The 27,752-nt window shown below is 36.9% G+C and overlaps 1 protein-coding gene across 5 annotated transcripts in view; it reads right to left on the bottom strand.

Moving 5' to 3' along the window:
* The window catches only part of HMCN1 (hemicentin 1), a 528,603-nt gene that overhangs the window by 290,037 nt on the left and 210,814 nt on the right, over positions 1–27,752 (bottom strand). For all 5 annotated transcript variants that reach the window (XM_032291619.1, XM_032291616.1, XM_032291617.1 and 2 more), the window contains exons 3-4: positions 15,177–15,335; positions 13,850–13,972 (exon numbers count right to left, since the gene is read on the bottom strand). In XM_032291619.1, the coding sequence (XP_032147510.1) occupies positions 13,850–13,972; positions 15,177–15,314 (261 nt within the window). In that variant the 5' untranslated portion in view covers positions 15,315–15,335. The remainder of the gene's footprint in view (positions 1–13,849; positions 13,973–15,176; positions 15,336–27,752) is intronic.

Below are 27,752 nucleotides of genomic sequence, written 5' to 3' on the forward strand. Positions count from 1 at the left end.
TTATTATACAACATGATGACATGAAGAGAGAAGGACAAAGGTCAGGCAACTTGCTCAAATTTAGTTGGTGGTTAGCTATTGCAACAGGGGCTGGAAAGTTTTCCAGGAGTAAGGAAGAGCCCATCCAGTCTCAGAGGAAATAGCATGATATATCAGTGAAAGTAAAAAAAAAAAATTATAACCAGACCTACCATGATTCACATCTATATTAAATTTGGCCATCCTCTAGTATCGAAATGCCTGCAATTATCAACCTTCTTTTTGTTGATATGTTCTATGCTTTTGTTTCATCAACCTAAGTTTTTATGGATTCTTCTAGACCAAAGTTCTTCATTGTGACTTCCAAAATGTCCATTCCATTGTTGGACTCCTTATACCAAATCTTTCCTGAAAACTCAAGATACTTCCTAACCCCAAGGAAAATATATCCCTCAGCTAGGCTAGCTCATCTCCAACAACTCTATTTGAGGGAGGTTATTCGCTATCCTGCACCCCGTATATCTTAGAGATTGAATCCAACGCAGCCTTTTCATTCCTCACTCCCACCTGCTCCACAATGATACAGCTCTGCTCCTTTGAGACTTGCACCATCCCTCTTCATTGCTGCCTTACCACTCTTTCCTCATTTACTGAATACTTTGTTATCTGGCTCACTGTCTTTCTCTCCATAGCAAGTCTTATTGTCACTACAGTGATTGCCATATTCACAAAAATGGCCTATCCAACTTGCTGACCTCTCAATGACCTCTCAACTCTTGTAACCCTCCTCACTGCTCCATTTCACCCACACATTCCCAAGGCCAACCAATGAACTTGCCATCAACTAGAGCTGCTCCAGACATCTTACTTTCTCACAACAATCTGCAAATCCTCCAGCCTCTTTACTCAGATGCTCCCTCTACAACACTTTTCCTCCATAAGAACCTGCACTACATCTACTTTTGCTCAACATTGAATCCTTCAAGTCTAACACACAGTAACTAGGCCTCAAAAAATTTATGGAATGAATAAAAAAATGAATGGGTGACTGAATAGTAAAATTATAAATAAATAAGATAATGTTAAAGAGAGAAGTCAAAAGATCACATGGGTCAGGTGAGGTGATTCACATCTACAATCCCAGCACTTTGGGAGGCCAAGGTGAAAAGAGTGCGTGAACCCAGGAGTTTGAAACCAGCCTGGGGAACATAGGAAAACCCCAATCTCTACAAAATAAATTTAAAAATTAGCTGGGCATGGTGGTGCACACCTGTAATCCTAACTACTCAGGAGGCTGAGATAGGAGAATTGCTTAAGCCTGGGAGGTTGAGGCTGCAGTGAGCAGTGATCACATCACTGTACTCTAGTCTGGGCAACAGAGTAAGAACTTGTCTTAAACAAAACAAAAGGCCATATTGTTAGAGACTAAGCAAGTTACTAGACAAGGAAAGGATGAGTTGACTGGGAAGGCAATTATGAAAATAGAATGGAAAGCATTTTAGCAACTAACTAAATGTGCACAGAAAAACAAGAGAGGATGACTCAGGCCACTTGAGCCTGGATAACTGCAAGAAGTGCTGTAATAGCAAGAGCAAAGAGAAGCACTAAAGAAGAACATGTCCAATGAGGAACTTTTGGACATCAGACTAAGATGACCAAAGGGCAGTCTAAATACAGGATGGTAGCTGAAGAAGCAGTCAGGGCTGAAGACTTGGACATCATCTGCACAGAGTAAAAAGGAAAGCAGTAAGATCCACTCATTGAAAACATAAAGTTGATAACTATTAATTGAGTACAAGCCAAATATCAAATGCTGTTTTAGGCATAGACAAAGGATACACAATATAATATTAGATAGAGAGAAATACTATAAAAGTGAAGTAGATAATGGTGATGAATATAGACCCAAAAAGCCTCAACAGAATACCAGCAAATCAAGTCTAACAGCATACCAAAAAGATAATACATCACGATAAGGTGGGTCTTATTCCAGGGATGCAAGGATATTTCAACATCCACAAATCACTAAATACATAAACAAACAGAATTATAAACAAAAACCATATGGTCATCTCATAGATGCAGACAAAGCATTTGACAAAATCCAAAATCTCTTCATGATAAAAATCCTCAACAAACTAGGCATCGAAGGAATATACCTCAGAATAATATAAGCCATATGCAACAAACCCACAGCTAACATCATACTGAATGGGGGAAAGTTGAAAGTGTTCCCACCAAGAACTGGAACAAGACAAGGATGCCCACTCACACTCCTATTCAACATAGTGCTGAAAGTCCTAGCCAGAAACTGGCTAGCCATGTGCAGAAAGCAGAAACTGGACCCCTTCCTGACACCTTACACTAAAACTAACTCCAGATGGATTAAAGACGTAAGACCTAATACGATAATAACCCAAGAAGAAAACCTAGGCAAAACCATTCAGGACATAGGCATAGGCAAGGACTTCATGACTAAGACACCAAAAGCCTTGGCAACAAAAGCCAAAATAGACAAATGGGATCTAATTAAACCCCAGAGCTTCTGTACAGCAAAAGAAACAATAATTAGAGCAAACCAGCAACCAACAGAATGGGAAAAAACTTTTGCAATCTACCGACCTGACAAAGGGCTAATATGCAGAATCTACAAAGAACTAACACAGATTTACAAGAAAACAAAACAAACAAACCCATTCAAAAGTGAGCAAAGGACATGAACAGACACTTTTCAAAAGAAGACATATATGAGGCCAAGAAATATATGAAAAAATGCTCATCATCACTGGTCATTAAAGAAATGCAAATCAAAACTACATTGAGATACCATCTCATGCCAGTTAGAATGGCAATCATTAAAAAATCTGGAGACAACAGATGCTGGAGAGAATGTGGAGAAATAGGAACACTTTTACACTGTTGGTGGGAGTGTAAATTAGTTCAACCATTGTGAAAGACAGTGCAGTGATTCCTCAAGGACCTAGAAATAGAAATCCCATTTGACCCAGCAATCCCATTACTGGGTATATATCCAAAGGATTATAAATTGTTCTATTATAAAGTCACATGCACATGTATGTTCATTGCAGCACTGTTTACAATAGCAAAGACCTGGAACCAACCCAAATGCCTGTTGATTATAGACTGGACAAGGAAAATGTGGCACATATACACCATGGAATACTATGCAGCCATAAAAAATGATGAGTTCGTGTCCTTTGGGTGTTGAACAATGAGAACACATGGACACAGGGAGAGGAGCATCACACACTGGGGTCTGTTTTGGGGGATCTAGGGGAGGGACAGCAGGGGGTAGGGAGGTTGGGGAGGGATAACATGGGGAGAAATGCCAGATATAGGTGATGGGGGGGATGGAGGCAGCAAACCACATTGCCATGTATGTACCTATGCAACAATCCTGCATGATCTGCACATGTACCCCAGAACCTAAAGTACAACAAAATAAATGTTTTAAAAAAGATTTAAAAATGAAAAGCATCCAAATTAGAAAAGAAGTTAAATTACCTCTGTTTGCTGATCACATAATCTTATACCTAGATAACTCTAAAGACTCCTAGACTTGATAAGCAACTTCAGTGAAGTATCAAGATTTCAGAATATGAAATCTACATACAAAAATCAGTAGCATTTCTATTCAGCAATAACATTCACGCTGAGAACAAAATGAAGATTCAACCTCATTTACAATAGCCATTCAACAGAAAACCAAATAGTGCATGTTCTGACTTATAAGTGGGAGCTAAATAATGAGAACCAGTGGGGACAAAGAGGGGAACAACAAACACTGGGGCCTACTTGAGGGAGGAGGGAGTGAGCAGAGAGAGGATTAGGAAAAATAACTATCAAATACTATGCTTAGTATGTAGGTGTCAAAATCATCTGTATACCAAACCCTTGTGACACCAATTTGCTTATACAAACCTTCACATGTACCTCTGAACCTAAAAGTCAAAAAAAGGAAAAAAAAGTTTTAAAAAAGTAAAATATCTAAGAATATATTTAACCAAGGATGTGAAAGATTTCTATAAGATGAATTACAAAACACTGATGAAAGAAATTATAGATGACATGAACAAATAAAAAACATCCTGTGCTCATAAATTGGAAGAATCAATATTATTAAAATGCCCATAATGCTCAAAGCAATATGCAGATTCAATGTAATTTCTATCCAGCTACCAATGTTATTTTTCATAGAATTAGAAAAAAAATTCTGAAATTCATATTGAACTAAATAAGAGCCCCATATCCAAAGTAATCCTAAGCAAAAATAACAAAACTAGAGGCATCATGTTACCTGACTTCAAATTATACAAGGCTATAGCAACCAAAACAGCAAAGCACTGGTAAAAAACCAACCAACCACCCAAACAAAAAAAACCAGAAACACAGATCAATGAAACAGAATAGAGAACCCGGAAATTAAGGCACATATCCACAACTTCAACAAAGTCAACAAAGTCAACAAAAATATACAATGGAGAGAGGACACTCTATTTAATAAATAGTCCTAGGAAAATTGGATAGCCCTACGCAGAAGAATGAAATTAGATCCTTTGTATCTCTTACAATATACAAAAATCAACACATGATGGGTTAAATATTTAAATGTAAGACCTGAAACTATAAAAATTTTAGAAGAAAACTGAGAAAACCTAGACCTTGATCTAGGCAAACAATTTATGACTAAGACCTCAAAAGCAAATATAAAAACCCAAAAACAGATAAATAGGACTTAATTAAACAAAATACCGTCTGCAGAGCAAAAGAAATATTCAGTGGAGTAAACAGAAAACCAATAGAAAGGGTAAAAATATTTGTAAATTATACCTCTGACAAAGGACTAACATCTAGAATCTAGAAACAACAAGAAAAAAAAACCAAAAAGGGGGCACATTATAATATGGACAAAGGATATGAACAGATATTTCTCCAAAGATATACAAGTGACCAACAAACATGAAAAAACGTTCATCATCACTGATCATCAGAGAAGCATGAACTAACACCAAAATGAGATACCATTTCTCACCAGTCAGAATGGCTATTATTAAAAAGTCAAAAAACAGCAGATGTTGGCAAAGATGCAGAGAAAAGAGAATGCTTACACACCGTTGGTGGGAATGTAAATTAGTGCAACCTCTACAAAAAAAACAATATGGAAATACTGCAAAGAACTAAAAATAGTACTACCATTTGACGCAGCAAACCCACTACTGGATATCTATCTATCTAAAGGAAAAAAGATTGTTATTTCAAAAAGACAACTGCACTCCTGTGTTTATCATAGCACTATCAAAAATAGCAAAGTCATGAAATAAACTGAAGTGTTCATCATTGGATACTGAATAAAGAAAATGTGGTGTGTGTTTATATAATTCTATTTAGCCACAAAAAAGAGTGAACTCATGTCATCCACAGCAACGTGGAGAGAGCTGGAGGCCATTATTTTAAGTTAAATAACTCCAAAACAGAAAATTAAATACTGCATGTTCCCACTTGTAAGTGGGACCTAAATAATAGGTGTACATGAACATACTGAGGGGACTACTACACTGAGGACTTCAAACATAGGGAGGGCGATGGCAAGGGTTGAAAAATTACCTACTGAGTATATGTTCCCTATTTGGGTGTTGAGTACACTAGAAACCCAAACCTCACTATTACGCAATATATCCAGGTAATAAACCTGTATATGTGCCCCCTTAATCTATAAAAAATAATTTAGAAATAAAGTAGGGTAATGGGAACAGAACAGAAAATTACGGATGTTCTTTTTACTATATTTTAAGCTATCAGGAAAAAGAGAAGGCAAGTAGATAACTAAATGACTTGAGGAAAGGAGTTATGACCAGAAAAAAAGAAATAATTGAATAATAATATTAAGAGACAGAATAAGTATTGAGGCTAGCCAAAGTTGGGAAACACATTTGGGATAAGAGGAGTAAGAAGTGTCAGTAAAGGACACAGAGAAGGAATAGAGATCTCTCAGGGTAGAACACCATATCACAGATGCTCAGGGCCAAAGGGTTTCAAAAAAGCAAACTGACCAATAGTATCAAATTTTACACAAGGAAATGAGGATGGGCCAACAGCCATTGTAATATATGAAGTGAACAGTTAGTTCCAACTGAGTGAAGAAGAGAAGGCCTGTACTTAAGGGAGAAGCAAAACAGAAGGTAGAGTTTGGTTCATAATTTTGCTTCTAGACAGGGAAGACTTGATCTCTCACCTCAGAGATTCCAAAATCTGGCATCTTGAGACGCCATATCTATGTCTGATTTGTTCTCAAATCCTCATAGTTCATAGCATAGAGTCTTACTTATAAACCTGTTACATGAGTCTATGAGGTGTGTTTGAAATATTTTTGCTAGTGGCAATGGCTTCACTATTTTTCTTTATTTTAAAAACATACCTACTCATTAAACAATAAGAAAAGACATAAAAGAAAAAATATTAAAATTATCTATAATCTTACTATCCAGTGCTTGCCATTATCGACATTTTTAGGTATGACTCTTTCATTTTTCTATAAATATTCATACATAAATGTAAATGAATATATTTTTAAAAACTGCAATCTTACTAGACATAGACTTTTAAGAAACATTGTTCAACTTAATTTTACTTGTTTTTATTAATTTATTATTTAAATTTATTGTATTCATTACAATATTATTGAGTTAATTTGTTAATTTAATAAATATTATTTGAATACATAATGGTCAAATTTTTACAAATGCATTCACTAGTTCCTGAAAACTTTGTTCCTTTTCACAGATATTCATATTCAAATTTTAAATGGTTTAACTATATCATGTGTCTTTTTCCTAAGTTCATAATAAAAAGAAGTATTAAATAAATTATTTGTTTCCATTTAAAATTATAACTAAAATTCTGAAAGTTTTTTTTTTCCTTTCTTTTCATTCAATCACTTATACCAAAGCTGTTTAAATTATGTGGTATATGACTTTAAAGTACATTTTTCTTCTGGGGCCTGTAGCAACAAAGAAAAAGCCATTTGTAATTTTTGTCACAAAGCCAAATCATGACCAAAATCTTACAAGGGAGCTCTCAAAAGTAGCTCATACCATCTCTCAAAAGATTTTGCTTTTATAACCCTATTACAGTCAATTCACTCTTAGAATGCATAAGGAAACCTGGAAAATATATGAAGCATGGACTCTGTTTCCATTTATTTATCCTGGGTCATAAGGAAATTTCTCAAATAAAACTTCCCTTACTTTGACTCTTAACTCTTTCATCTCTTCTTTGCTATTGCAGAATAAGAAGCCAAAACTAGATGGTCCCTGATGAATATTTTTAGGTCAAACCAAATGCAAGCAATGATAAATCATGATGAATGTTTGGCATTTAAATGGCATTAGCAACTTAATATTTTCATGGAACTGCTTACTGCTTCATTAGATAAGCTCACTCTTTTCAAACTCGAGTATTGGTTCATAAAATACAGAAATATTTAAAATAAGACCTTCAGTTTTCTTCATACTCTGTATACTAAATGGTTTAAATTGCTTTTTAAAAAAACAATATTCATATGTTTTCTTCCAAAAGTTTAAACTATATTTAATTGATACAATTATCTCTGCTAGAGATACTAGCCAAGGCTTTTCTAATTTAAAATAATATGTACCTGCTGTGTTCAGCACAAAACTTACAACTTTTTCTTTCAGATGAATAGTAATTATGTAATGGAGTTCCTGGGTAGGTAATTATGAAAAGCAAATTAGGCAATTATATAAGATCTTCTATGTCTGGAGATTAACAGCAGCCAAGTACCTTGACCCAAATTATTCAATTATCATTATTAAAGAAAAAATACTAGTGTGTTTCCCCCTTAATTACGTAAGGGCAGGAGGCAATTCTTGTTCTGCAGAAAAGATGTAGTAAAAACCTTTTCCATTTTTCTACTTTCTGTGAGAGTTAGTTGCTTATTATTCAATCATAGGTGCTATTTAACAAAAAAGCTTAAAAAGGAACATCTTAAATATATGAAATATAAAAGGAAATATCCAAATTGTTGAGGCTGTGTGAAAACTGCTCAATAGAATTTTATTTGTCTCATCATATTGCTGATTTTTTTCATGTTCCCTTGTGTTCCTTTGCAATTCCCAATGAATAAACTCTTCAAGATATGATGGTCAGCAATTTCAATGGCTAACTAATTGTTTCAGTTTTAAATATCAAGCATTTGGGACAATTTTTCTCAATTCAAGTCTTTAGTTTCCACAGCAACTTCAGTAAAAATAAAGACCAAATGGGGAGAAAAGGTAATCTCTTTCAAAACAGTATGAATTTTGAATGAGTTTTTCAAAGACTTTGAGGTTGACACAGTAACTTGTTGGTAATCAAGATTTTTACAAATCCAGAATTAGCTATGCAAATAATTAACTGATTCAGTTAGCTCTAACATCTCACAGTCAAACTTGATGTTTTATTTAGCTTCTAATCAAGATAGAGTCAGCTAAAAAAAATAGGTTTATTTCTTTTTTCTATTTGTTTTGGTCCTGTAGAAATCATGCAACTTACTGGCTAGTGTTTAACCTTAAGTAACATTTCTTTTATTTTCTTTTCTAAGAAGTATTCCTTTAAGTATTTATATAAGCTTCTTTTTCCTTTGAAATAGGTCTTCTGTACTTTTTCTGGTATTTTAGGAAGAAGCTTTAATGAGTGATAGCCATTCTGTTTTCTGAATTTTACATTAGGGATCAGATGCCATGACTGTCTTATGGGATAACACTTTCATACTGAAACTTACATTTCACAGGCAATGAGTTCTGTTGTGTAGCGATCCCACTGCACATTACAGAATGTATTGCTGCAGTTCATAACTAGTGTTTCAAAAATTCCCAGAGCCCATATAAAAAAATCATGAAATGAAAGATAGGCAGTCCCATTTTGCAGGGCTTATCCTTTTAAACCATGCATTCCCCACTTCCCATCCCGTATCTGGTCCCATCCCCTGCTGTTTCAGACTGCAGGAGAGCTCTGCTTGACTTTTGGTATATTTTTTCTACATGACATTCTGTTGAGAGCAGTCATATCCATCCAACCTCTCCCCCAAGTACTATGTACTGTGTACTCATTAAATGTCACTACAGAAAACTGTTCACATGCTCAGAAGCCTACAGATAATAGACAATTTTTTAAGCAGTAAATTAAGAACTTCATTTTTGACTGGCATATTTTACCTAAACACATGGAAACATAAAGTACACATGGCTTCATTTAAGCTTATTCGTGACCTATAAGCACTCCCAGTTTCCTGGGAGTGAAAAGGTAACTATGTGACTGGAACGTTCGCATTCCTAGCACATACTCACACGGATACCATGTCAATCTTAACACAAAAAAAGAGAAAGAAAGCATTCCACTGAAACTAAGGTTCAGGTATGCATTCCTTTTTTGTAAATAAAATATATTTGTTTTAAAGAATTGGCTCTGAATGTCCACTCCACTTTCCACAGCTGAATTCAAAGAAGAAATAAGTGGAAACATTTACACATTGTTTTCACACATTTCCTGTAGCTCTCTAGAACATTACATTATAGTTGTCCCTGGTACATTTTCAAATTTCAGAGGAAACACCCGTTTCTACCTATTTTCTAGGTCAGCAGATCTGGTTTTTGAAATAATTTCTGGAGTGAAACTTGGGAATGGGGAAAAACAAAATGGCAGATACCTCACTTTAGAGCACTGATTGTCCAAAACCCCACTGAGTCCATATGCAGAAAGCTCGTGGTCTAAAGTCTAGTCCTAAATGGCCATTAGCCAAAATAGCAGGAAGAGGGTTTGCCAAATTCATACTCCAGCAAAGTTTACAGTTTCTTCTAATGTAAGTATTAAACTCAGGGAAAAAACTAGCAAGAGAAATAAATCCAGTAATCTCTAATCTATGAGGCTTTTCATTACCAGGATTTGAATTTTTCATGGATGTGTTGCAAAATTGTCACTTTATTTTCCTGGGTACTTCCTTTGAAATACTAGTAAGTTCAACTCTCCTCTTTCTATTAGAAAACCAAAAAAGGTGGCTAGAATATTTTGACTAGCATGTATCACTAAATAAAAATAATAGCAGTAAATATTTATTGATGTGTTCTAAACTCAACAACCTGTGAGGTAGGTGCTATCATTCTCTCCATTTTACAGATAAGGAAACTGACATACCGAAAATATCTAAGGTCACGTGGCTGGGATACAAGCCATGGACCCAGAGCGTTAGTCTTAACTACCACACAACACTGTTTGTGCTGAATGTTTTCTTCTTGCCCCTCTAGCTCCATTCTCTAACAATCTTTCCCATCCTGCTTTGCACCCTGGTATGCTGACTTTTATGGAATACCTCAACAGGGCTCCTTGGTTCCCTAGTTTCCAGCTGGATTTGGGGAAATGAAAATGGGGAGAAATGCCAGATACAGGTGATAGGGAGGAAGGCAGCAAATCACACTGCCATGTGTGTACCTATGCAACAATCTTGCATGTTCTTCACATGTACCCCAAAACCTATAACGCAATGAACAAAAAAAAAGAAAGGCACCAGGAAATAGGAAGGGGTTGGGTACATATTCCCCTGGTCCCATCATTACAGAGCTTCAGTTACTGATACCCTGCCTCTGTAATAAATAATTACAGATGTAATTATTTATTGAAATGCTATTTATTGCTTAATTGTACATTTCAAAATAACTTAGAGTGTAATTGGGTTGTTTATAACTCAAAGATACATGCTTGAGAGGATGGATACCCCATGCTCCAAAATGTGCTTATGTCACATTGCATGCCTCTATCATTTGCCCCACAAATATACACACCTACTATGTACCCACAGAAATTTAAAAATTAAAAAAAAGAAACGTTTTTATTGTTATGTTAATATCTACTGGAATCAGACCAATACATCAGGCGGGTAAGTTTTTTTTCAAGGGAAGGGAATGTTACAGGACATGAGTTGGGGGAGGTGGGAAAAAGGATAGGGAAGCTCAGGACAAGTGAATTATCTAATTAACAGTGGATCTTTCTGTGTTCGCTTCTTTGACACAAGGATATAGCGTCTGTGAGAAACTTTCAGAATTCCCATTTGGATTTTTTCTTACAGCCAAAGGAAGCATTAATTAAATCAATTGACAACCCACCCAGTGTGTAAATAAATAAAGGAGTAACACTGCAATAGTCTAGTTCCTTGTCTGTATTCAAAGGTGAATTAAGGACATCCTTGAGATGTATTTTAAATTGTGTTTCCAAAACATAATACCATACAGTGATTTATAGACCACTGATGGTTGGCCAAATAATCTCTTCACTTTGGTTTCCCTTTTACGTTAAATGAAGATGAAAGCTACCTAGATTTTCTACTTAATCATTGTTTTCTTTAAACAACAACAACAACAACTTCACTTTAGCTCAAGAGAGAGTTACTACAAAACATATCCCAGGTAAAGAAATAGATTAAATAGGTTGAGAGGGTAAAATACAACACTACAGTTTCCTTTAGAAACGGTAGATGAAAACTCTTGAGTAAAATGAAAGGACACTGTATGCATGACTTGCCTGCAGTTCTTGTGTCTATTAAATGTGAAGATACCAGTATAGCATCTATTTTCCCTAGAGTTGGTAACGTTTACATAATAGAAAAATTTGGAACAGTGAGAAAAACAAAATGACTAAATTATATGCCCAAAATTTTGCAAATCCAATTTTAACACTGTCACAATGATTCCTATTGACAAAATATTCCATGGTGGTGGCTTTCTTTAAGGAACATGTTGATTTACACAGTTCCAGTAGGTGCTTCACAGTATTTTTTCTCACATACAGTGAAAAAGAAAACTGTCCAGCCTCTTACTGGATTCTCCCACTCAGATTTATTTCCCAGTAACAATCAGACATCTAATTTCTAACAAACATGATGGCACAATTTCCCCCACTTTAAAAGCATAATACCAACACTACCAGTGTTATAATAACACTAGTTAATATTTATTGGGCACTACTTTGTGTCAGACCATGTATGGAACATTTAAGTGAATTATCTCACTTAAACTAAGAGCAAATTTCTGAAAATGATAATTCTATTATCTCCATTTTACAAACAAGTAAACTGAGACTCACAGGGCCCATGTTACAAAGAAATACAGAAGCTTTATCATTTAGGATGCGTTTACTTTAAGGTAACTGAATACTCAACTCAAATTGGCTTGAACAAAAAGATAATTTCCTGAACTCTGGAGGTTTAGCAGTAGGATGTGTTTGATTATTGACTTAATCCAAGATACTCCTAGCTAAAATTTCTTTGGTCTCATTAGCCAAAAGTAAATGAGATATCCTTTCTTGCACCAACTGGCAAGGGGGTTAGAATTGCTATGACGGACAGATAAATAAAGGCTCAGCCCTGATGGCACCAAACTCTAGTTTATAAAAATTGACAACTTTAACAATACTTCTCTCTAGTACTATTCTGCTAAAGCTAAATTTAAAGATTAGAATATCAGTTGATGATCAAGGAGAGAAGCACTATCAACAAGCCAGTGGGTTAAGTTTCTGTAATATGTCCATATTTATAAAATTTTCTGCAATTTACATCAAATTTTTATAAATTATTATTCTTACAAATTATTTGGTAATTGTCATATATATTAAAAATCATTCGAACTATAAAAATTATGAATAATATCATGCTGTTAGTTCTTTCTCACGCAGCTGTAAAGAACTGCCTGAAACTGCGTAATTTATAAAGGAAAGAGGTTTAACTGACTCACAGTTCCACACAGCTTGGGATGCCTCAGGAAACTTAAAATCATGGTAGAAGGGGAAGTAGACACATCCTTCTTCACACAATGGCAGGAGAGAGAAGTGCTCAGTGAAGTGGGGAAAAGCCCCTCATAAAACCATCAGATCTTGTGGGAACTCATTCACTCTCATGACAACACGACGGACCTGCCCGATAATAATCACCTCTGATGAGGTCTTCCCATAACATATGGGGATTATGGGAACCACAATTCAAGATGAGACCTTGGGGAGGGGGTACACAGCCAAACTATATCACATGTCATTTAATAAAGGCTCTAGGGCTAATAGTTTCTCTGCAGGGCTTTGCTTCTCCATTTAAGACACTATATTATTTCAATTTTATGTAACTCAATTTTCCTTAGGTATGCTGGGATTACAGGCATGAGCCACCACACTCAGTCTGTTTTGGAAATCTCTAAGTGGTGTCTGACTGCTCACAAACAGGTCCCATTGAGCAACTATTCTTTCAAAAGTTTAGCCAGCCATGTGTCTTCCTGCCTCTTCTATAGTACTTCTACTGGGAATGATCATGTCCACTAGGTATAACATACTCAGCATACTGGCTCAACACCCTATTTCCCCCCACTGCACACCACCACCACCTCCCACCTGGCACCTCACAATACTCTAAGCAGGTGATATACAAGTTGATGTAAGGGAGAATGATGCTCTTCCTCACATAAGTCACATTCTGTTTCAGTAACCAGTTGAGCCTCATTTTAATAGTTACAGGAACGTTATTCATCAAAAACACAAATTGACCTTACTGAACAACAACTACAAAAGTTTTCTATTTCAATAAAATGATTTTAAATACATTTATTAAACAGTTTGTTGCTATAAGTAATACGATATAAAAATTAACATTAAATACATCTATATTACCTCACATTATTCAATACTTTTATTGAACTGTGGCCTAGGAGTAATATCTTTTGGTTAAAATTGTTTTTGAAATAAAATCTGTCACAATTAGGCTGGCCTAACTGATTTTGATAAGGCAGCTGGTAATAAAGTAGACTCACTTTATTAAACTGACCTCGTTAACTTGTTTTTTGTCCAGATGGAATACTTGACCAGAACTTGTAGAGGCAATTTCTTCATAGACCTTATATCCAATATGGGTCCTGTCATCACAATCGCCAGTGAGCACAAATACCACCTATGATTTAAAAAAAACACAACAGTGTAAAGAGTTTCCAGAAATAAAAAAATATGTGTGTGTGTATATATTTTATATTACATAAAATATAAAATGTTATATACATTGTGTTTTATATTATATATTACACACAATATAAAATATAAACATATACACATATATTTTAAATATATGTGTGCATATATTTTATATATATATACAAACACACACATATTCTACTTTCCCAGTAATATGTTAACATGTTATATATATACACATATATACATATATATATGTATAATTCTTGACTTTGTACTCTGTTTAATAGTGAACCCAGATACACACATAATGATTTAAATTTTAGAAGTGTAGGCTAAAAGCGGTAGAAGTGAGACCATGACTATGCTATATCACAGAATGGCCTCAATTCCTCACCCCTCCCTGTATCTACACACTCAATCAAAAGATTGTGAATTTCCTCTTATAAAAGAGGTAGAGCTTATTTTGTCACCTTCAAATCTAAGCTTGTCCATGTGACTTGCTTTGGCCAATAGCACGAGGCAAAAATGACATTCTACAGCTTCCAAGCTGAGACCCAAGAGGGCTTGTGTATTTCCATTTGTTCTTGGGTGTCTGCCATGGCCATAACAACATGCCTAAACTAACTTACTGGTCTCAGAAAGAGGATAAGACAACTATGAGGCAAAGCCAGGTCTTCTGACAGTCAAGCTTAGATAAGGCAAACCCACACTATTCCCCAGACACAGAGCAAGCCTGGCCCAGATCAACTGAGCTCTATGAACATGTGGGAAATAAATGCTTATTGTTTTAGGCCACTGAGTGTTTAAAAAGTTTGTCATGAAGCAATTGCTGATACAATGAAAAACTAACTCTGACTCAGGCATGATTCCACATCAGAGGTGGACTCTGGAATATAAACCTTTATTGGTTAGGCCTATGTTTTGCCAGTTATAAGGAAAAGATGGTAACAAGTACCTTAATTAATCCCCAATCGAGTCTTCTGCATACTGGAAAAAAAAGGCATTCATATGCTATGTATAAATATCACGTACATGTTTAAATGTTGAAATTAGATGACATATACCTATTGGAGAACATACACGTGGACAGATAGATAGTTATCATTATGGTTATTCACCACACATGGAATAGTCCAAGAGAACAGGAATCTAGACAGAAACATTTGAGGTTGATTCTTACTCACTTGTGACTGTTTCTGTTGGATAAGTTGCAGCACCTCATGGGTGAGCCGGTAATCTTTGGACCGAGCATCAGTGAAAACATAGATGAAAGAACCAGGAAGAGAAATTTCCAAGGCAATTTTTATAGCTCCAATACTCATTTCTGGACAATCACCACCACCCTGTTGAGTGGAGAGAAAAATTCAATTACCTCATCAGCAAAAACAAATGAACATTTTGGTTATAACAAGGTGCTTTGAGCAAGTTTCCCTTTCATTTTCTGTCAGTTTGGCACTTTGTTCAAGAAGAGATGGAAGAGATGTAAAGTGATATTAACCGGAAAAATTTCTAACTTCTGGGTAAGTTAGAAACTCACCCACAACACACAAAATAATAGATATATACTTTTATTTTTTATTTTTATTTTTATTTTTTTTTGAGACAGAGTTTCGCTCTTGTTACCCAGGCTGGAGTGCAATGGCACAATCTCGGCTCACCGCAACCTCCGCCTCCTGGGTTCCGGCAATTCTCCTGCCTCAGCCTCCTGAGTAGCTGGGATTACAGGCACGTGCCACCATGCCCAGCTAATTTTTGTATTTTTAGTAGAGACAGGGTTTCACCATGTTGACCAGGATGGTCTCGATCTCTTGACCTCGTGATCCACCCGCCTCGGCCTCCCAAAGTGCTGGGATTATAGGCGTGAGCCACCGCGCCCACCCGGCCTAGATATATACTTTTAAAATTAAATGTCTATTCACTCTCCCCTCTCTTACATGACTATCTCGTGTAACCCCCTTCTCTTACTTTTTCTTTTTTTTTGAGATGGAGTCTTGCTCCACTTGCACAACTGTTGCCAGGCTGGAGTGCAGTGGTGGGAACTTGGCTCACTGCCACTTCCACCTCCTGGGTTCATGCGATTCCCCTGCCTCAGCCTCCCGAGTAGCTGGGACTACAGGTGCGCGCCACCATGCCCAGCTAATTTTTGTGTGTGTGTGTATTTTTAGTAGAGACGGGGTTTCACCATGTTGGCCAGGATGGTCTTGATCTCCTGACCTTGTGATCCACCCGCCTCGGCCTCCCAAAGTACTGGGATTACAGGCTTGATGACATTGCTTATTGTACTGAGAAGACAGAAGCAATCAGTAGAGAATGTTCATAAGCTCCCACCACCACAATACCTGTTAACAAACCTACCTGCAGAAGCAGCCAGATGCCTGCCTTAACAGTGAAGGATTTGCTTGTACTCATGGCTATGCACTCATGGATAAGGCTAATTACTCACCTAGGAACTAATCAAGGTGATCTCTCTATTCCATTACACGCTTTACTAAATCATTCCAGCATACAAACATATTGGCATACCTCCACACTCCCTCAAACTTCTGCTCACTTTGTACCTGTCAGAGAAGCTTTCCCTGACTACATGACATAAAATCCATCCTGTTTGTCATTCTTTTCACTCTGACTCTGTTTCATTTTTCCTATTAACCCATAATCTCGGTGTTTTATTTTCTACTTGAATAGGCTCAACACGTTTTGCCTATTGCCCCAAAAACTGTTCCTCAGGGGAATTTTTGTCACATATATTTCCTTCATAATTACGTGGATTTCTACATGAAATTGTGAATTTGCTGCATTTATAGTTTTACACATTATATTTTAGATTTAGAATTACACCCTATCTGTTTCCATGTCATCAGCATTATTCAAAACCACAGGATTGAATAATGGCATAACATTCTATTATGTCTATATTCCATAATTTAGTCAACCATTTCTCTGTTGTTGAAATATTCATGCTCTTTCAAATTTTACTTCTTCATTATAAATGACAGACAGGCAGACTGACAGCAATAACTATAGGGCCAAGGGAATGGACTTTTGATCAACATAATTTGAGCAATTAATAATTGCTGAACACCCTGCTGGAATTTGGGCATCCAACACAAATAAGCTAAAATATCTTGTTCTGAAGGACTTCAGGGCCTAAAACAAGCAATCGCATAAAGAGCAGAGCAGCTTGGGATCACTGGGCTTTGTGGCAGCAGAGTCCAACAAGTAAAAGCTCTTTCTCAAAAAGAAAATAGTTATTCCATGAAAGGAATAAGACTTTATCATTAAACTGGAAATCCTATTTGATTTTCCTGTTGGGACTTCTGGCAAACTCCAACAGTCTCAGATTCTGATACAGATACCATGAGCACAATAGATCTAATCAGGGTCATAACAAACAAGTATTAGAACAGTTTACACTGTAGCTAGCCTGGATAAAGTGGAGTCTCTTTTCTTGTACTGGATTCCAATCAGCCTTTGAGTATTATTTGTTAAATAAGTTGGAACAGAGCATCAGCTGTTAAAAATTGACTCTAAAACTGAGACCCATTAAATATTAGGTCACTTTCTTAATTGTATGGGGCTAGAAGATGTAGTTACCTGATCTTCACTTTGGAAAATATATTAGCCATTGATTCCCCAAAATTTTACCCAGTAAGCAGTCCTTTCCCTTTTTGCAGAACTCACCTCCTACCTTCTATCACTTACGTGCATTTTCAAGGCATTTAGTTTAACAAATAACACCGCTCTCAACAACTTGTATATTTGTATCTTCTGACCATACTTATCTCTCAAGTTCTAATTTTACATTTTCAATTCTTGTTAGATCTTTATTCCTGGGTGTTCCATAGGTCTCTCCAATTTAGTACATCTAAAACAGAACTCATACTTTCTGCTATGTCATCTCTATTTTTGTTAACAGTACTATCTGCATAGACATGTGGTTTCAAAACCTGAGTCATTTTTGACTCCTCCTTCTACTTCCATCTAATCAGTGGTCAAATACTCATTCCACTTTCATAAATCTGTCCCTTCCCTTTTTCTTCATTTCCTACTGTTCACTTTTCTTATCAATAATTTTATTACATGTATAGACTCCTATTTGATTTTCTGCTCTTCCTTCCACTTAACTTTATTTTGCCTGTAGTAAAGAGCTATATCACATTGCTACATAAAATGTTTCACTACTTGTGTTGGATCAAATAATCTTTCTAGCTTTCTATCTCCTGTTGTTCCTTCTCCATAAATGGCTCCCTTTAAGCTGAGACTAATTCCTGCTCTTTTAATAGTCCCCTTGCTTCACCCCTTAATGCCATAAGTATTTGCATTCAAGTAGTCTTTCTACTGTTCTATCTCTATCATTAAACACTTCTCAACAAAATATCCATACCTAAATTCTTCCATTATTGTATAAGCTCATTGATGGCAAGGAGCTGTGCTCTGCTGAGTCCTTGAATCCTCAGTTCATAGCACATTTCTGGCTTAATCACTGAGTAAATGTTTTTCATATTAAACTATTATCTCATGAAGGTTGAGATAATATGCCTTCCCCTCTTTAAAGCTTTGATTCCAGTCAGATGTGCTTCCTTACTCTTCAGATGTATTCTACTATGCTGTACACTTTAGTGGTACTTAACATATGTCCTTTGCCTAACAGTTATTGGGAGGGTTATCACGTGCAACAACGACCTCGAATGAACATTTGTGTAATAGGAAAGTGGGAAATAGACAGACATGTTAGTAATTTTGGTATACTGAATAGAAAAATCTTTACTTGCAGCCAACTATAATCTGTAATGGATATTCTGGGATGCTCAAAAAAATTTAAATTCCTATTTTATATTCAGAAGCTTAAACAAAAACATTCCTCAACTGTACTCAACACTGTGCAACCAAGCATGAGCCACAATATAATTTACCCATTCACCAGGCATTTGTTGAATGGCCAAGTACACAATACAACTCCATGGTAGTATAATTCTAAGAAGAGATTAAGTGCCTTTTACTAATTGTCATGTATGTGCCAACACACTAGGAGAAGTTTTCTGTCTATGGTCCAAACATGAGGACAGCTAAGAAATATCTAGAGGCACATATTAGGAATAGAAGGAATGATAAACCTTGTCCAGTTACTGAGTGAGAGACCCTCTCTGAGCCATTTACTTGGGTATAAATTTGCTCTAAGAGGACCTACAGATGTCTAATTCCCTAGGAATCCTAAAACATTACTCAGGAGTAGACCATACAGACCACTAGAATCCTTGAAAGGGACTCCAAATGAAATCATCCCATTGGAATCTCCCCAGAGCTTCAAGCTCAACCTAAAATTAAATGCAGCCCTAAAACAATCATGTACTAAAATGGGATCCCTAAGACTATAAATATTTTCAACCTATAAATTTGAATAAAGCAGTTTAACCACATATTAATAAAATCAAGATAGTCAACAACCTTTTCTGTAAGTATTAGAACCACCGTATTTTCCTAAAAAATAAAAATACACTTTGTGAAACATTGGAGTTTTATGTATATAAAACTTAATATCGGTTAAAAATCAAAGGAAAGAGTGTGGTGAGCTGACACAACTAAAACCCCACAGAGAGTTTCACAAATATCCTTCTATTTCTTGAACTGTTAAAAAAATCATATACTCTAAAATGAATTCTTTCATTTTTATGAAAGAACTAACAAAAAGTCTCAAGGCAGCCAGGAAAACTGGATAATGTCAAGTAAAAAGAGAACATTGTAAGCCAGGCATGGTAGCTTATGCCTGTAGTCCCAGCTACTTGGGAGGCTGAGGTGGGAAGATCCCTAAAAACCAGGAATTACCATCCAGCCTGGGCAACACAGCAAGTTACCTCTTAAAAAATAAAATAAATGTTTAAAAAAGAAACACTTTGACTCACACATGACAGAAGCGAAGACTGGATGTGCTTTTACATCCTTTAGGGGTGATTTGTATAGCTTAATTTTTTTTCCCTGCTATGGAAATCAGTGTATTCTTTAAATAAAAATGACTATTCTGTACCAAATTTCACATTTGCAAACCCAGATTATATTGTAATCATATTGATTTTAAGTGTTCTCAGGAATAAAACTCTTCCCAAAATAATACAGTATATTTAAATTATTACCTTTCTGCTCCTACCTAACTGAAAACTAAAATAAATGTTAACTAGTAATTCATGTCTTAATAAAGCTATGTGTCTATCTCATTGTGGAGGTCCTGAAAAGAAAAATAAGTTTATTCTTTTTCCAAAAGAAATTAACATACAGTATTATCTTATTATAAAAGCTCCCTCTCTGATACTTGAGTTTGGTTTTCTAATAATTTTAAATCATAAATTGCCATTAAAATGATCTATGAAAGAAATGCTTTCCCTCTGCATCAATACAGCAGCCACTACCTAGCCTCATGTGACTACTAAGCACTTGAAATGTGACTAGTGAAAATGAGAAACTAATTTTTAAAATTTTAATTAAAATGTAAATTAAAAACTAAAGGAATGCTAATTTTTATATTAATAACATTGAAATAATATTTTGGATATATTCAGTTAAATAATGTTAAATCTATTTATTTAAATAGATTATTCAAATTAATTTCAACTGCTTTTGAAATTATATATGTAACTCACATTATTTGTTGGACAGCACTACTTTAGAATTATACACTTTATTTACTAATGTAGACTTCATTTAGACTGTTAATTGTAAAACTGTTGCTCAGATGAAATCTTTCACCAACTTCCTTTCCTGGCAGAAGTTACTAGAGGCAAAATTTAAGTTGCTTTAATTTACTAAGGATCAAGAATCAAGGTACAACTTACTCCAAAGATCTAAAAATTATTGGCTTTCTGTGTGTGTGTGTGTGTGTGTGTGTATGCATGCAGTGGCATAATCACAATTATGATTATAGATACACACATATATCAAACTGTATCATTCATACATACATACACACACACACACACACACACACACACACACACTTAACCCACTGGTTTCTTTATAGTGTTTCTCTCAAATCATGAACTGACTTTCTGATCTTTAAGTTTAGCTTTGGCAGAACAGGACTAGACTAGAGAAGCATTGCTAAAATTGTCCATTTTTATAAATAAGCCTCTGTAGGTGGATTTGTGCCAGTTGATTTAAAAATTGGAGGTAAGTGAAATGTGACTGAAACTATAAAAACAAACTGTTTTAAGTTTTATTTCTAAACTTAAAAAAAAAAAGCAGTCCTGGCAGTGTGTGGTAGCTCACATCTGCAATCCCAGCACTTTGGAAGGCCAAGGAGGGTAGATTTCAGCCCAGGAGCTTAAGACCAGCCTGTGCAACAGAGGAAATCCCCATCTCTAAAAAAATTATCCGGGTGTGGTGGCATGCACCTGTGGTCCCAGCTGCTCAAAAGGCTCATGTGGGAAGATTACCTGAGCCTGGGGAAGTGGAGGCTGCAGTGAACTGTGATTATGCCACTGCACTCCAGCCTGGGCTACTGAGTAAGACCTGTCTCACAAAAAAAGAAAAAGTCCTTTAAAAGTCTTTGGCAGTTTTGTTTTGACCTGAATACCAAATAGAAAAAATGTAAAATAACAATCCTGTGCCATTTTAGCTGGTGATTGCAGCTCCAGGAAGGCAGAGTCTCCCATTCATCTGATTAAAAAGGGGACTGAAACAGAGAGCCAGGCTAGGAGATTCCTGGGCAAAAAAGCGCCACGAATCTCAGCGCTGCTGTTTCAGCCAATGGTGCAGTGGGTTGTGGCATGGGATATCACACAGATCCCAGTGCCTTTTCAACAGGCAACTGGTACACCTGGGAGAGAGTCGACTGTTCAACTGAAGAAAAAAAAAGGCTCTGAGGCAGGGAGCCAGGTGATAAGGCTCGGCTGGTCCCACCACCACCAAAAAATAGCAATCAGAAATGCTCTGGACTGAGAGTTTCACAGCAAGCACAACTGAACCCGGGATGGTCCAGCACTGTGGGGAAGGGGCATCCACAATTACCAAGGCAGTCCACCACTATGGAGGTAGTTTGCCATTGCTGAGTCAGCCCACCATTACAGAGAGAGTCCCCCATTATAGAGGTGGGCCGCCATTGCCCAGGGAGTTGAAACTACACCCGTATAAACAGGACTGCAAGGAAGTTCACATGGCAGCTGGGCGGAGCCCACAGCAGCTCAGCAAAGCCTCTGCAGGCAGACAGTGACTAGGCTGCCTCCTTGCTGGGCAGGGCAGGGCAGCCCTGAAAAAAGGCAGCAGCACAACAGAAACTCAGAAATAAAGCCCTAACTCCTGGGATAGAGCACCTGGGGAAAAAAAAGAAGGGGGTGGTTTATGAGTTCTGCAGCAGCAGACTTAAACGTATCTGTCCAACAGCTCTAAATGAACAATGGAGCTCACAGCTCAGCACTTGAGCTCCTATAAAGGACAGACTGTCTCCTTAAGCAGCTCCAGGATCCCCGTATATCTAAAGAGTCACCTCATAAAGGAGAGCTCAGACTGACATCTGGCAGGTATCCTTCTGGGACAAAGATAGCAGCAGAAGAAACTGGCAGCAACCCTTACTGTTTTGCAGCTGCTGCAGGTGATCCTCAGGCAAGCAGGACCTGGAGTGGACCTCAGCAGTCCTACAGCACAGGGGCCAGACTGTTAGAAGGAAAACTAAGAAACAGAAAGAAATAACTTCATCATCAACAAACTGAATGTCCACTCAGAGACACAATCTGAAAGTTGACAACTACAAAGATGACAGGTGGATAAATCCACAAAGATGGGAAGAAACCAGTGCAAAAAGGATGAAAACACCCTAAAGCAGAACGCCTCTCCTCCTAAAAGGGATCACAACTTCTCACCAGCAAGGGAACAAGGCTGGATGCAGAATGAGTATGATAAGTTGACAGAATCAGGCTTCAGAAGGTGGGTAATAAGCAAATTCTGTGAGGTAAAAGAACATGTTCTAACCCAATGCAAAGAAACCAAGAACCTTGAAAAAAGATTTGACAAAATGTTAACGAGAATAAACAACTTAGAAAGGAATATAAGTGAATTGATGAAGCTGAAAAACACAACCCGAGAACTTCACAAAGCATACACAAGTTTCAACAGCTGAATTGACCAAGAAGAAGAAAGGGTATCAGAGGTTGAAGATCAACTCAATGAAATAAAATGAGAAGGCAAGAACAGAGAAAAAAGGGTAAAAAAGAACAAACAAAGTATCCAAGAAATATAGGACAATGTGAAAAGACCTAATCTACGTTTGATAGATGTACCTGAATGTGACAGAGAGAATGAATCCAAGCTGGAAAATACTCTTCAGGATATTCTCCAGGAAAACTTCCCCAACCTAGCAAGGCAGGCCAATATTCAAGTCTAGGAAATATAGAGAACACCACAAAGATATTCCTCAAGAAAAGCAACACCAAGGCACATAATCGTCAGATTCACCAGGGTTGAAATGAAGGAGAAAATGCTAAGGGCAGCCAGAGAGAAAGGTCGGGTTGCCCACAAAGGGAAGCCCATCAGACTCACAGGAGATCTCTCAGCAGAAACCCTACAAGCCAGAAGAGAATGGGGGCCAATATTCAACATCCTTAAAGAAAAGAACTTTAAACCCAGAATTTCATATCCAGCCAAACTAAGCTTCATTAGTGAAGGAAAAATAAAATCCCTTGCGAACAAGCAAGTACTCAGAGATTTCATCACCACCAGGCCTGCTTTACAAGAGTTCCTGAAAGAGGCACTAAACATAGAAAGGAACAACCAGTACCAGCCACTCCAAAAACATACCAAATGGTAATGTGCATCAACACAATGAAGAAACTGCATCAACAAACGGGCAAAACAGTCAGCTAGCATCAAAATGGCAGGATCAAATTCACACATAACAATATTAACCCTAAATATAAATGGGCTAAATTCCCCAATCAAAAGACACAGTCTGGCAAATTGTATAAAAAGCAAAAATCTGTCAGTGTGCTGTATCCAGGAAACCCATCTCACATGCAAGGATACAAAAAGGCTCAAAATAAAGGGATGGAGGAAGATTTAGCAAGCAAATGGAGAGCAAAAAAAAAAAGCAGGAGTTGCAATTCTCGTCTGTGAAAAAATAGACTTTAAACCAACAAAGATCAAAAGAGACAAAAAAGGACATTGCATAATGGTAAAAGGATCAATGCAACAGGAAGAGCTAACTATCCTAAATACATATGCACCCAACACAGGAGCACCCAGATATATAAGGCAAGTTCTTAATGACTTACAAAGAGACTTAGACTCTCACACAATAATAGCGGGAGACTTTAACAACCTGTTGTCAATATTAGATCAACGAGACAGAAAATTAACAAGGATATCCAGGACTTGAACTCACACCTGGACCAAGCAAACCTAATAGACATTTACAGAACTCTCCACCCCAAATTCACAGAATATACATTCTTCTCAGCACCACATCACACCTACTCTAAAACTGACCTCATAATTGGAAGTAAATCACTCCTCAGCAAATACAAAAGAATGGAAACGGCAACAAACAGTCTCTCAGACCACAGCGCAATCAAGTTAGTACTCAGAATTCAGAAACTAACTCAGAACCGCACAGCTTCATGGAAACTAAACAACTGACTCTTGAATAGTGACTGGATAAACAATGAAATGAAGGCAGAAACCAACAAGAATGAAGACACAACAGACCAGAATCTCTGAGACACATTTAAAGCAGTCTCTAGAGGAAAATACATAACAATAAATGCTCACATGAGCAGAAAGGAGAGATCTAAAATCGACACCCTATCATTAAAATTGAAAGAGCTAGAGGAGCAAGATAAAAGGAACTGAAAACCTAGCAGAAGACAAGAAATAACTAAGATCAGAGCAGAACTGAAGGAGATAGAGACATGAAAACCCTTCAAAAAAATCAATAAATCCAGGAGCTGGTTTTTCGAAAAGATCAACAAAATAGACAGACCACTAGCCAGATTAATAAAAAAGAAAACAGAATAATCAAATAGAGGCAATAAAAAACGATAAAGGGGATATCACCAGAGATTCCACAGAAATACAAACCATCATCAGAGATTACTACAAACAACTCTATGCACATAAGCTAGTAAGACAGGAAGAAATTGATAAATTCCTGGACACTTGCATGCTCCCAAGCGTAAAATAGGAAGAAGTCAAAACCCTGAATAGACCAATAACAAGGGCTGAAGTTGAGGCAGCAATTAAGAGCCTACCACTAAAAAAAAGCCCAGGTCCAGATGGGTTCACAGCCGAATTCTACCAGACATACAACGAGGGGCTGGTACTATTCCTTCTGAAACTATTCCAAACAATCCAAAAAGAGGGAATCCTTCCCAAATCATTTTATGAGACCAACATCATCCTCATACCAAAACCTGGCAGAGACTCAGCAAGAAAAGAAAACTTCGGGACAATATCCATGATGAACACAGATGCAAAAATCTTCAATAAAATACTGGCAAACTGATTGCAACAGCACATCAAAGAACTTATCCACCATGATCAGTAGGATTCATCCCTGGGATGCAAGGCTGGTTCAACATACACAAGCCTATAAACGTAATTCACCACATAAACAGAACCAAAAACAAAAATCACATGATTGTCTCAATTGATGCAGAGAAGGCCTTTGACAAAATTCAACAGCCCTTTATGCTAAAAACCCTCAATGAACTAGGTATTGACGGAACGTATCTCAAAATAATAAAAGCTATTTATGACAAACCAACAGCCAATATCATAATGAATGGGCAAAAACTGGAAGCATTTCCTTTGAAATCTGGCACTAGACAAGGATGCCCTCTCTCACCACTCCTATTCAATATAGTACTGGAAGTTCTAGCCAGAGCAATCAGGCAAGAAAAAGAAATAAAGGGTATTCAAATAGGAAAGGAGGAAGTCAAACTGTCTCTATTTGCAGACCAAATGATTGTATATCTAGAAGACCCTATTGTCTCAGCCCAAAATCTCCTGAAACTGATAAGCAACTTCAGCAAAATCTCATATACAAAATCAATGTGCAAAAATCCCAAGCATTCCTATACACCAATAACAGATTGAAAGGGAGCCAAATCAAGAATGAACTGCCATTCACAATGGCTACAAAGAGAATAAAATACCTAGGAATACAACTAACAAGGAACATAAAGTACTTCTTCAAGGAGAACTACAAACTGCTGCTCAACAAAATAAGAGAGGACACAAACAGATGTAGAAACATTCCATGTTCATGGTTAGGAAGAATCAATATCATGAAAATGGCCATACTGCCCAAGTAATTTACAGGTTCAACACTATCCCCATCAAGCTACCAATGATCTTCTTCACAGAACTGGAAAAAAACACCTTAAACTTCATATGGAACCAAAAGAGAGCCCACATAGCCAAGACAATTCTAAGCAAAAAGAACAAAGTGGGAGGCATCACACTACTGGACTTCAAACTATACTACAAGGCTACAGTAATCAAAACAGCATGGTACTGGTACCAAAACAGAGATATAGACCAATGAAACAGAAAAGAGGCCTCGAAGGCAACACAACACATCTACAACCATCCGATCTTTGACAAACCTGACAAAAACAAGCAATGTAGAAAGGATTCCCTGTTTAATAAATGGTGTCGGGAAAACTGGCTAGCCATGTGCAGAAAGCAGAAACTGGACCCCTTCCTGACGCCTTACACTAAAATTAGCTGCAGATGGATTAAAGACTTAAACATAAGACCTAATACCATAAAAACCCTAGAAGAAAATCTAGGCAAAACCATTCAGGACATAGGCGTAGGCAAGGACTTCATGACCAAAACACCAAAAGCATTGGCAACAAAAGCCAAAATAGACAAATGGGACCTAATCAAACTCCACAGCTTCTGCATGGCAAAAGAAATAGTCATTAGAGTGAATTGGCAACCAACAGAATGGGAAAAAATTTTTGAAGTCTACCCATCTGACAAAGGGCTGATATCCAGAATATACAAAGAACTAAAACAGATTTACAAGAAAAAAGCCCATTCAAAAGTGGGTGAAGGACATGAACAGACACTTTACAAAAGAAGGCATACATAAGGTCAACAAACATATGAAAAAATGTTCATCATCACTGGTCATTAGAGAAATGCAAATCAAAATTACATTGAGATACCATCTCATGCCAGTTAGAATGGTGATCATTAAAAAACCTGGAGACAACAGATGCTGGAGAGGATGTCGAGAAATAGGAACACTTTTACACTGTTGCTAGGAGTGTAAATTAGTTCAACTATAGTGGAAGACAGTGTGGTGATTCCACAAGGACCCAGACATAGAAATTCCATTTGACCCGGCAATCCCATTACTGGGTATATATCAAAAGGATTATAAATCGTTCTACTATAAGGACACATGCACACAAATGTTCGCTGCAGCATAGTTTACAATAGCAAAGACCTGGAACCAAGCCAAATGCCCATCGATGATAGGCTGGACAGGGAAAATGTGGCACATATACACCATGGAATATTATGCAGCCATCAAAAACGGTGAGTTCGTGTCCTTTGTAGGGACATGGATGAACCTGGAAACCATCATTCTCAGTAAACTGACACAAGAATGGAAAATCAATCACCACATGTTCTCACTCATAGGTGGGTGTTGAACAATGACAACAATGACAGGGAGAGGAGCATCACACACTTGGGTCTATCGGGGGGAAATAAGGGAGGGACAGCAGCGGGTAGACAGCATGGGGAGAAATGCCAGATATAGG

This window comes from Sapajus apella, unplaced genomic scaffold (assembly GCF_009761245.1).
Source record: "Sapajus apella isolate SASKATOON/1434 unplaced genomic scaffold, GSC_monkey_1.0 scaffold25, whole genome shotgun sequence".
In the NCBI taxonomy this organism is placed as follows: Eukaryota; Metazoa; Chordata; class Mammalia; order Primates; family Cebidae; genus Sapajus; species Sapajus apella.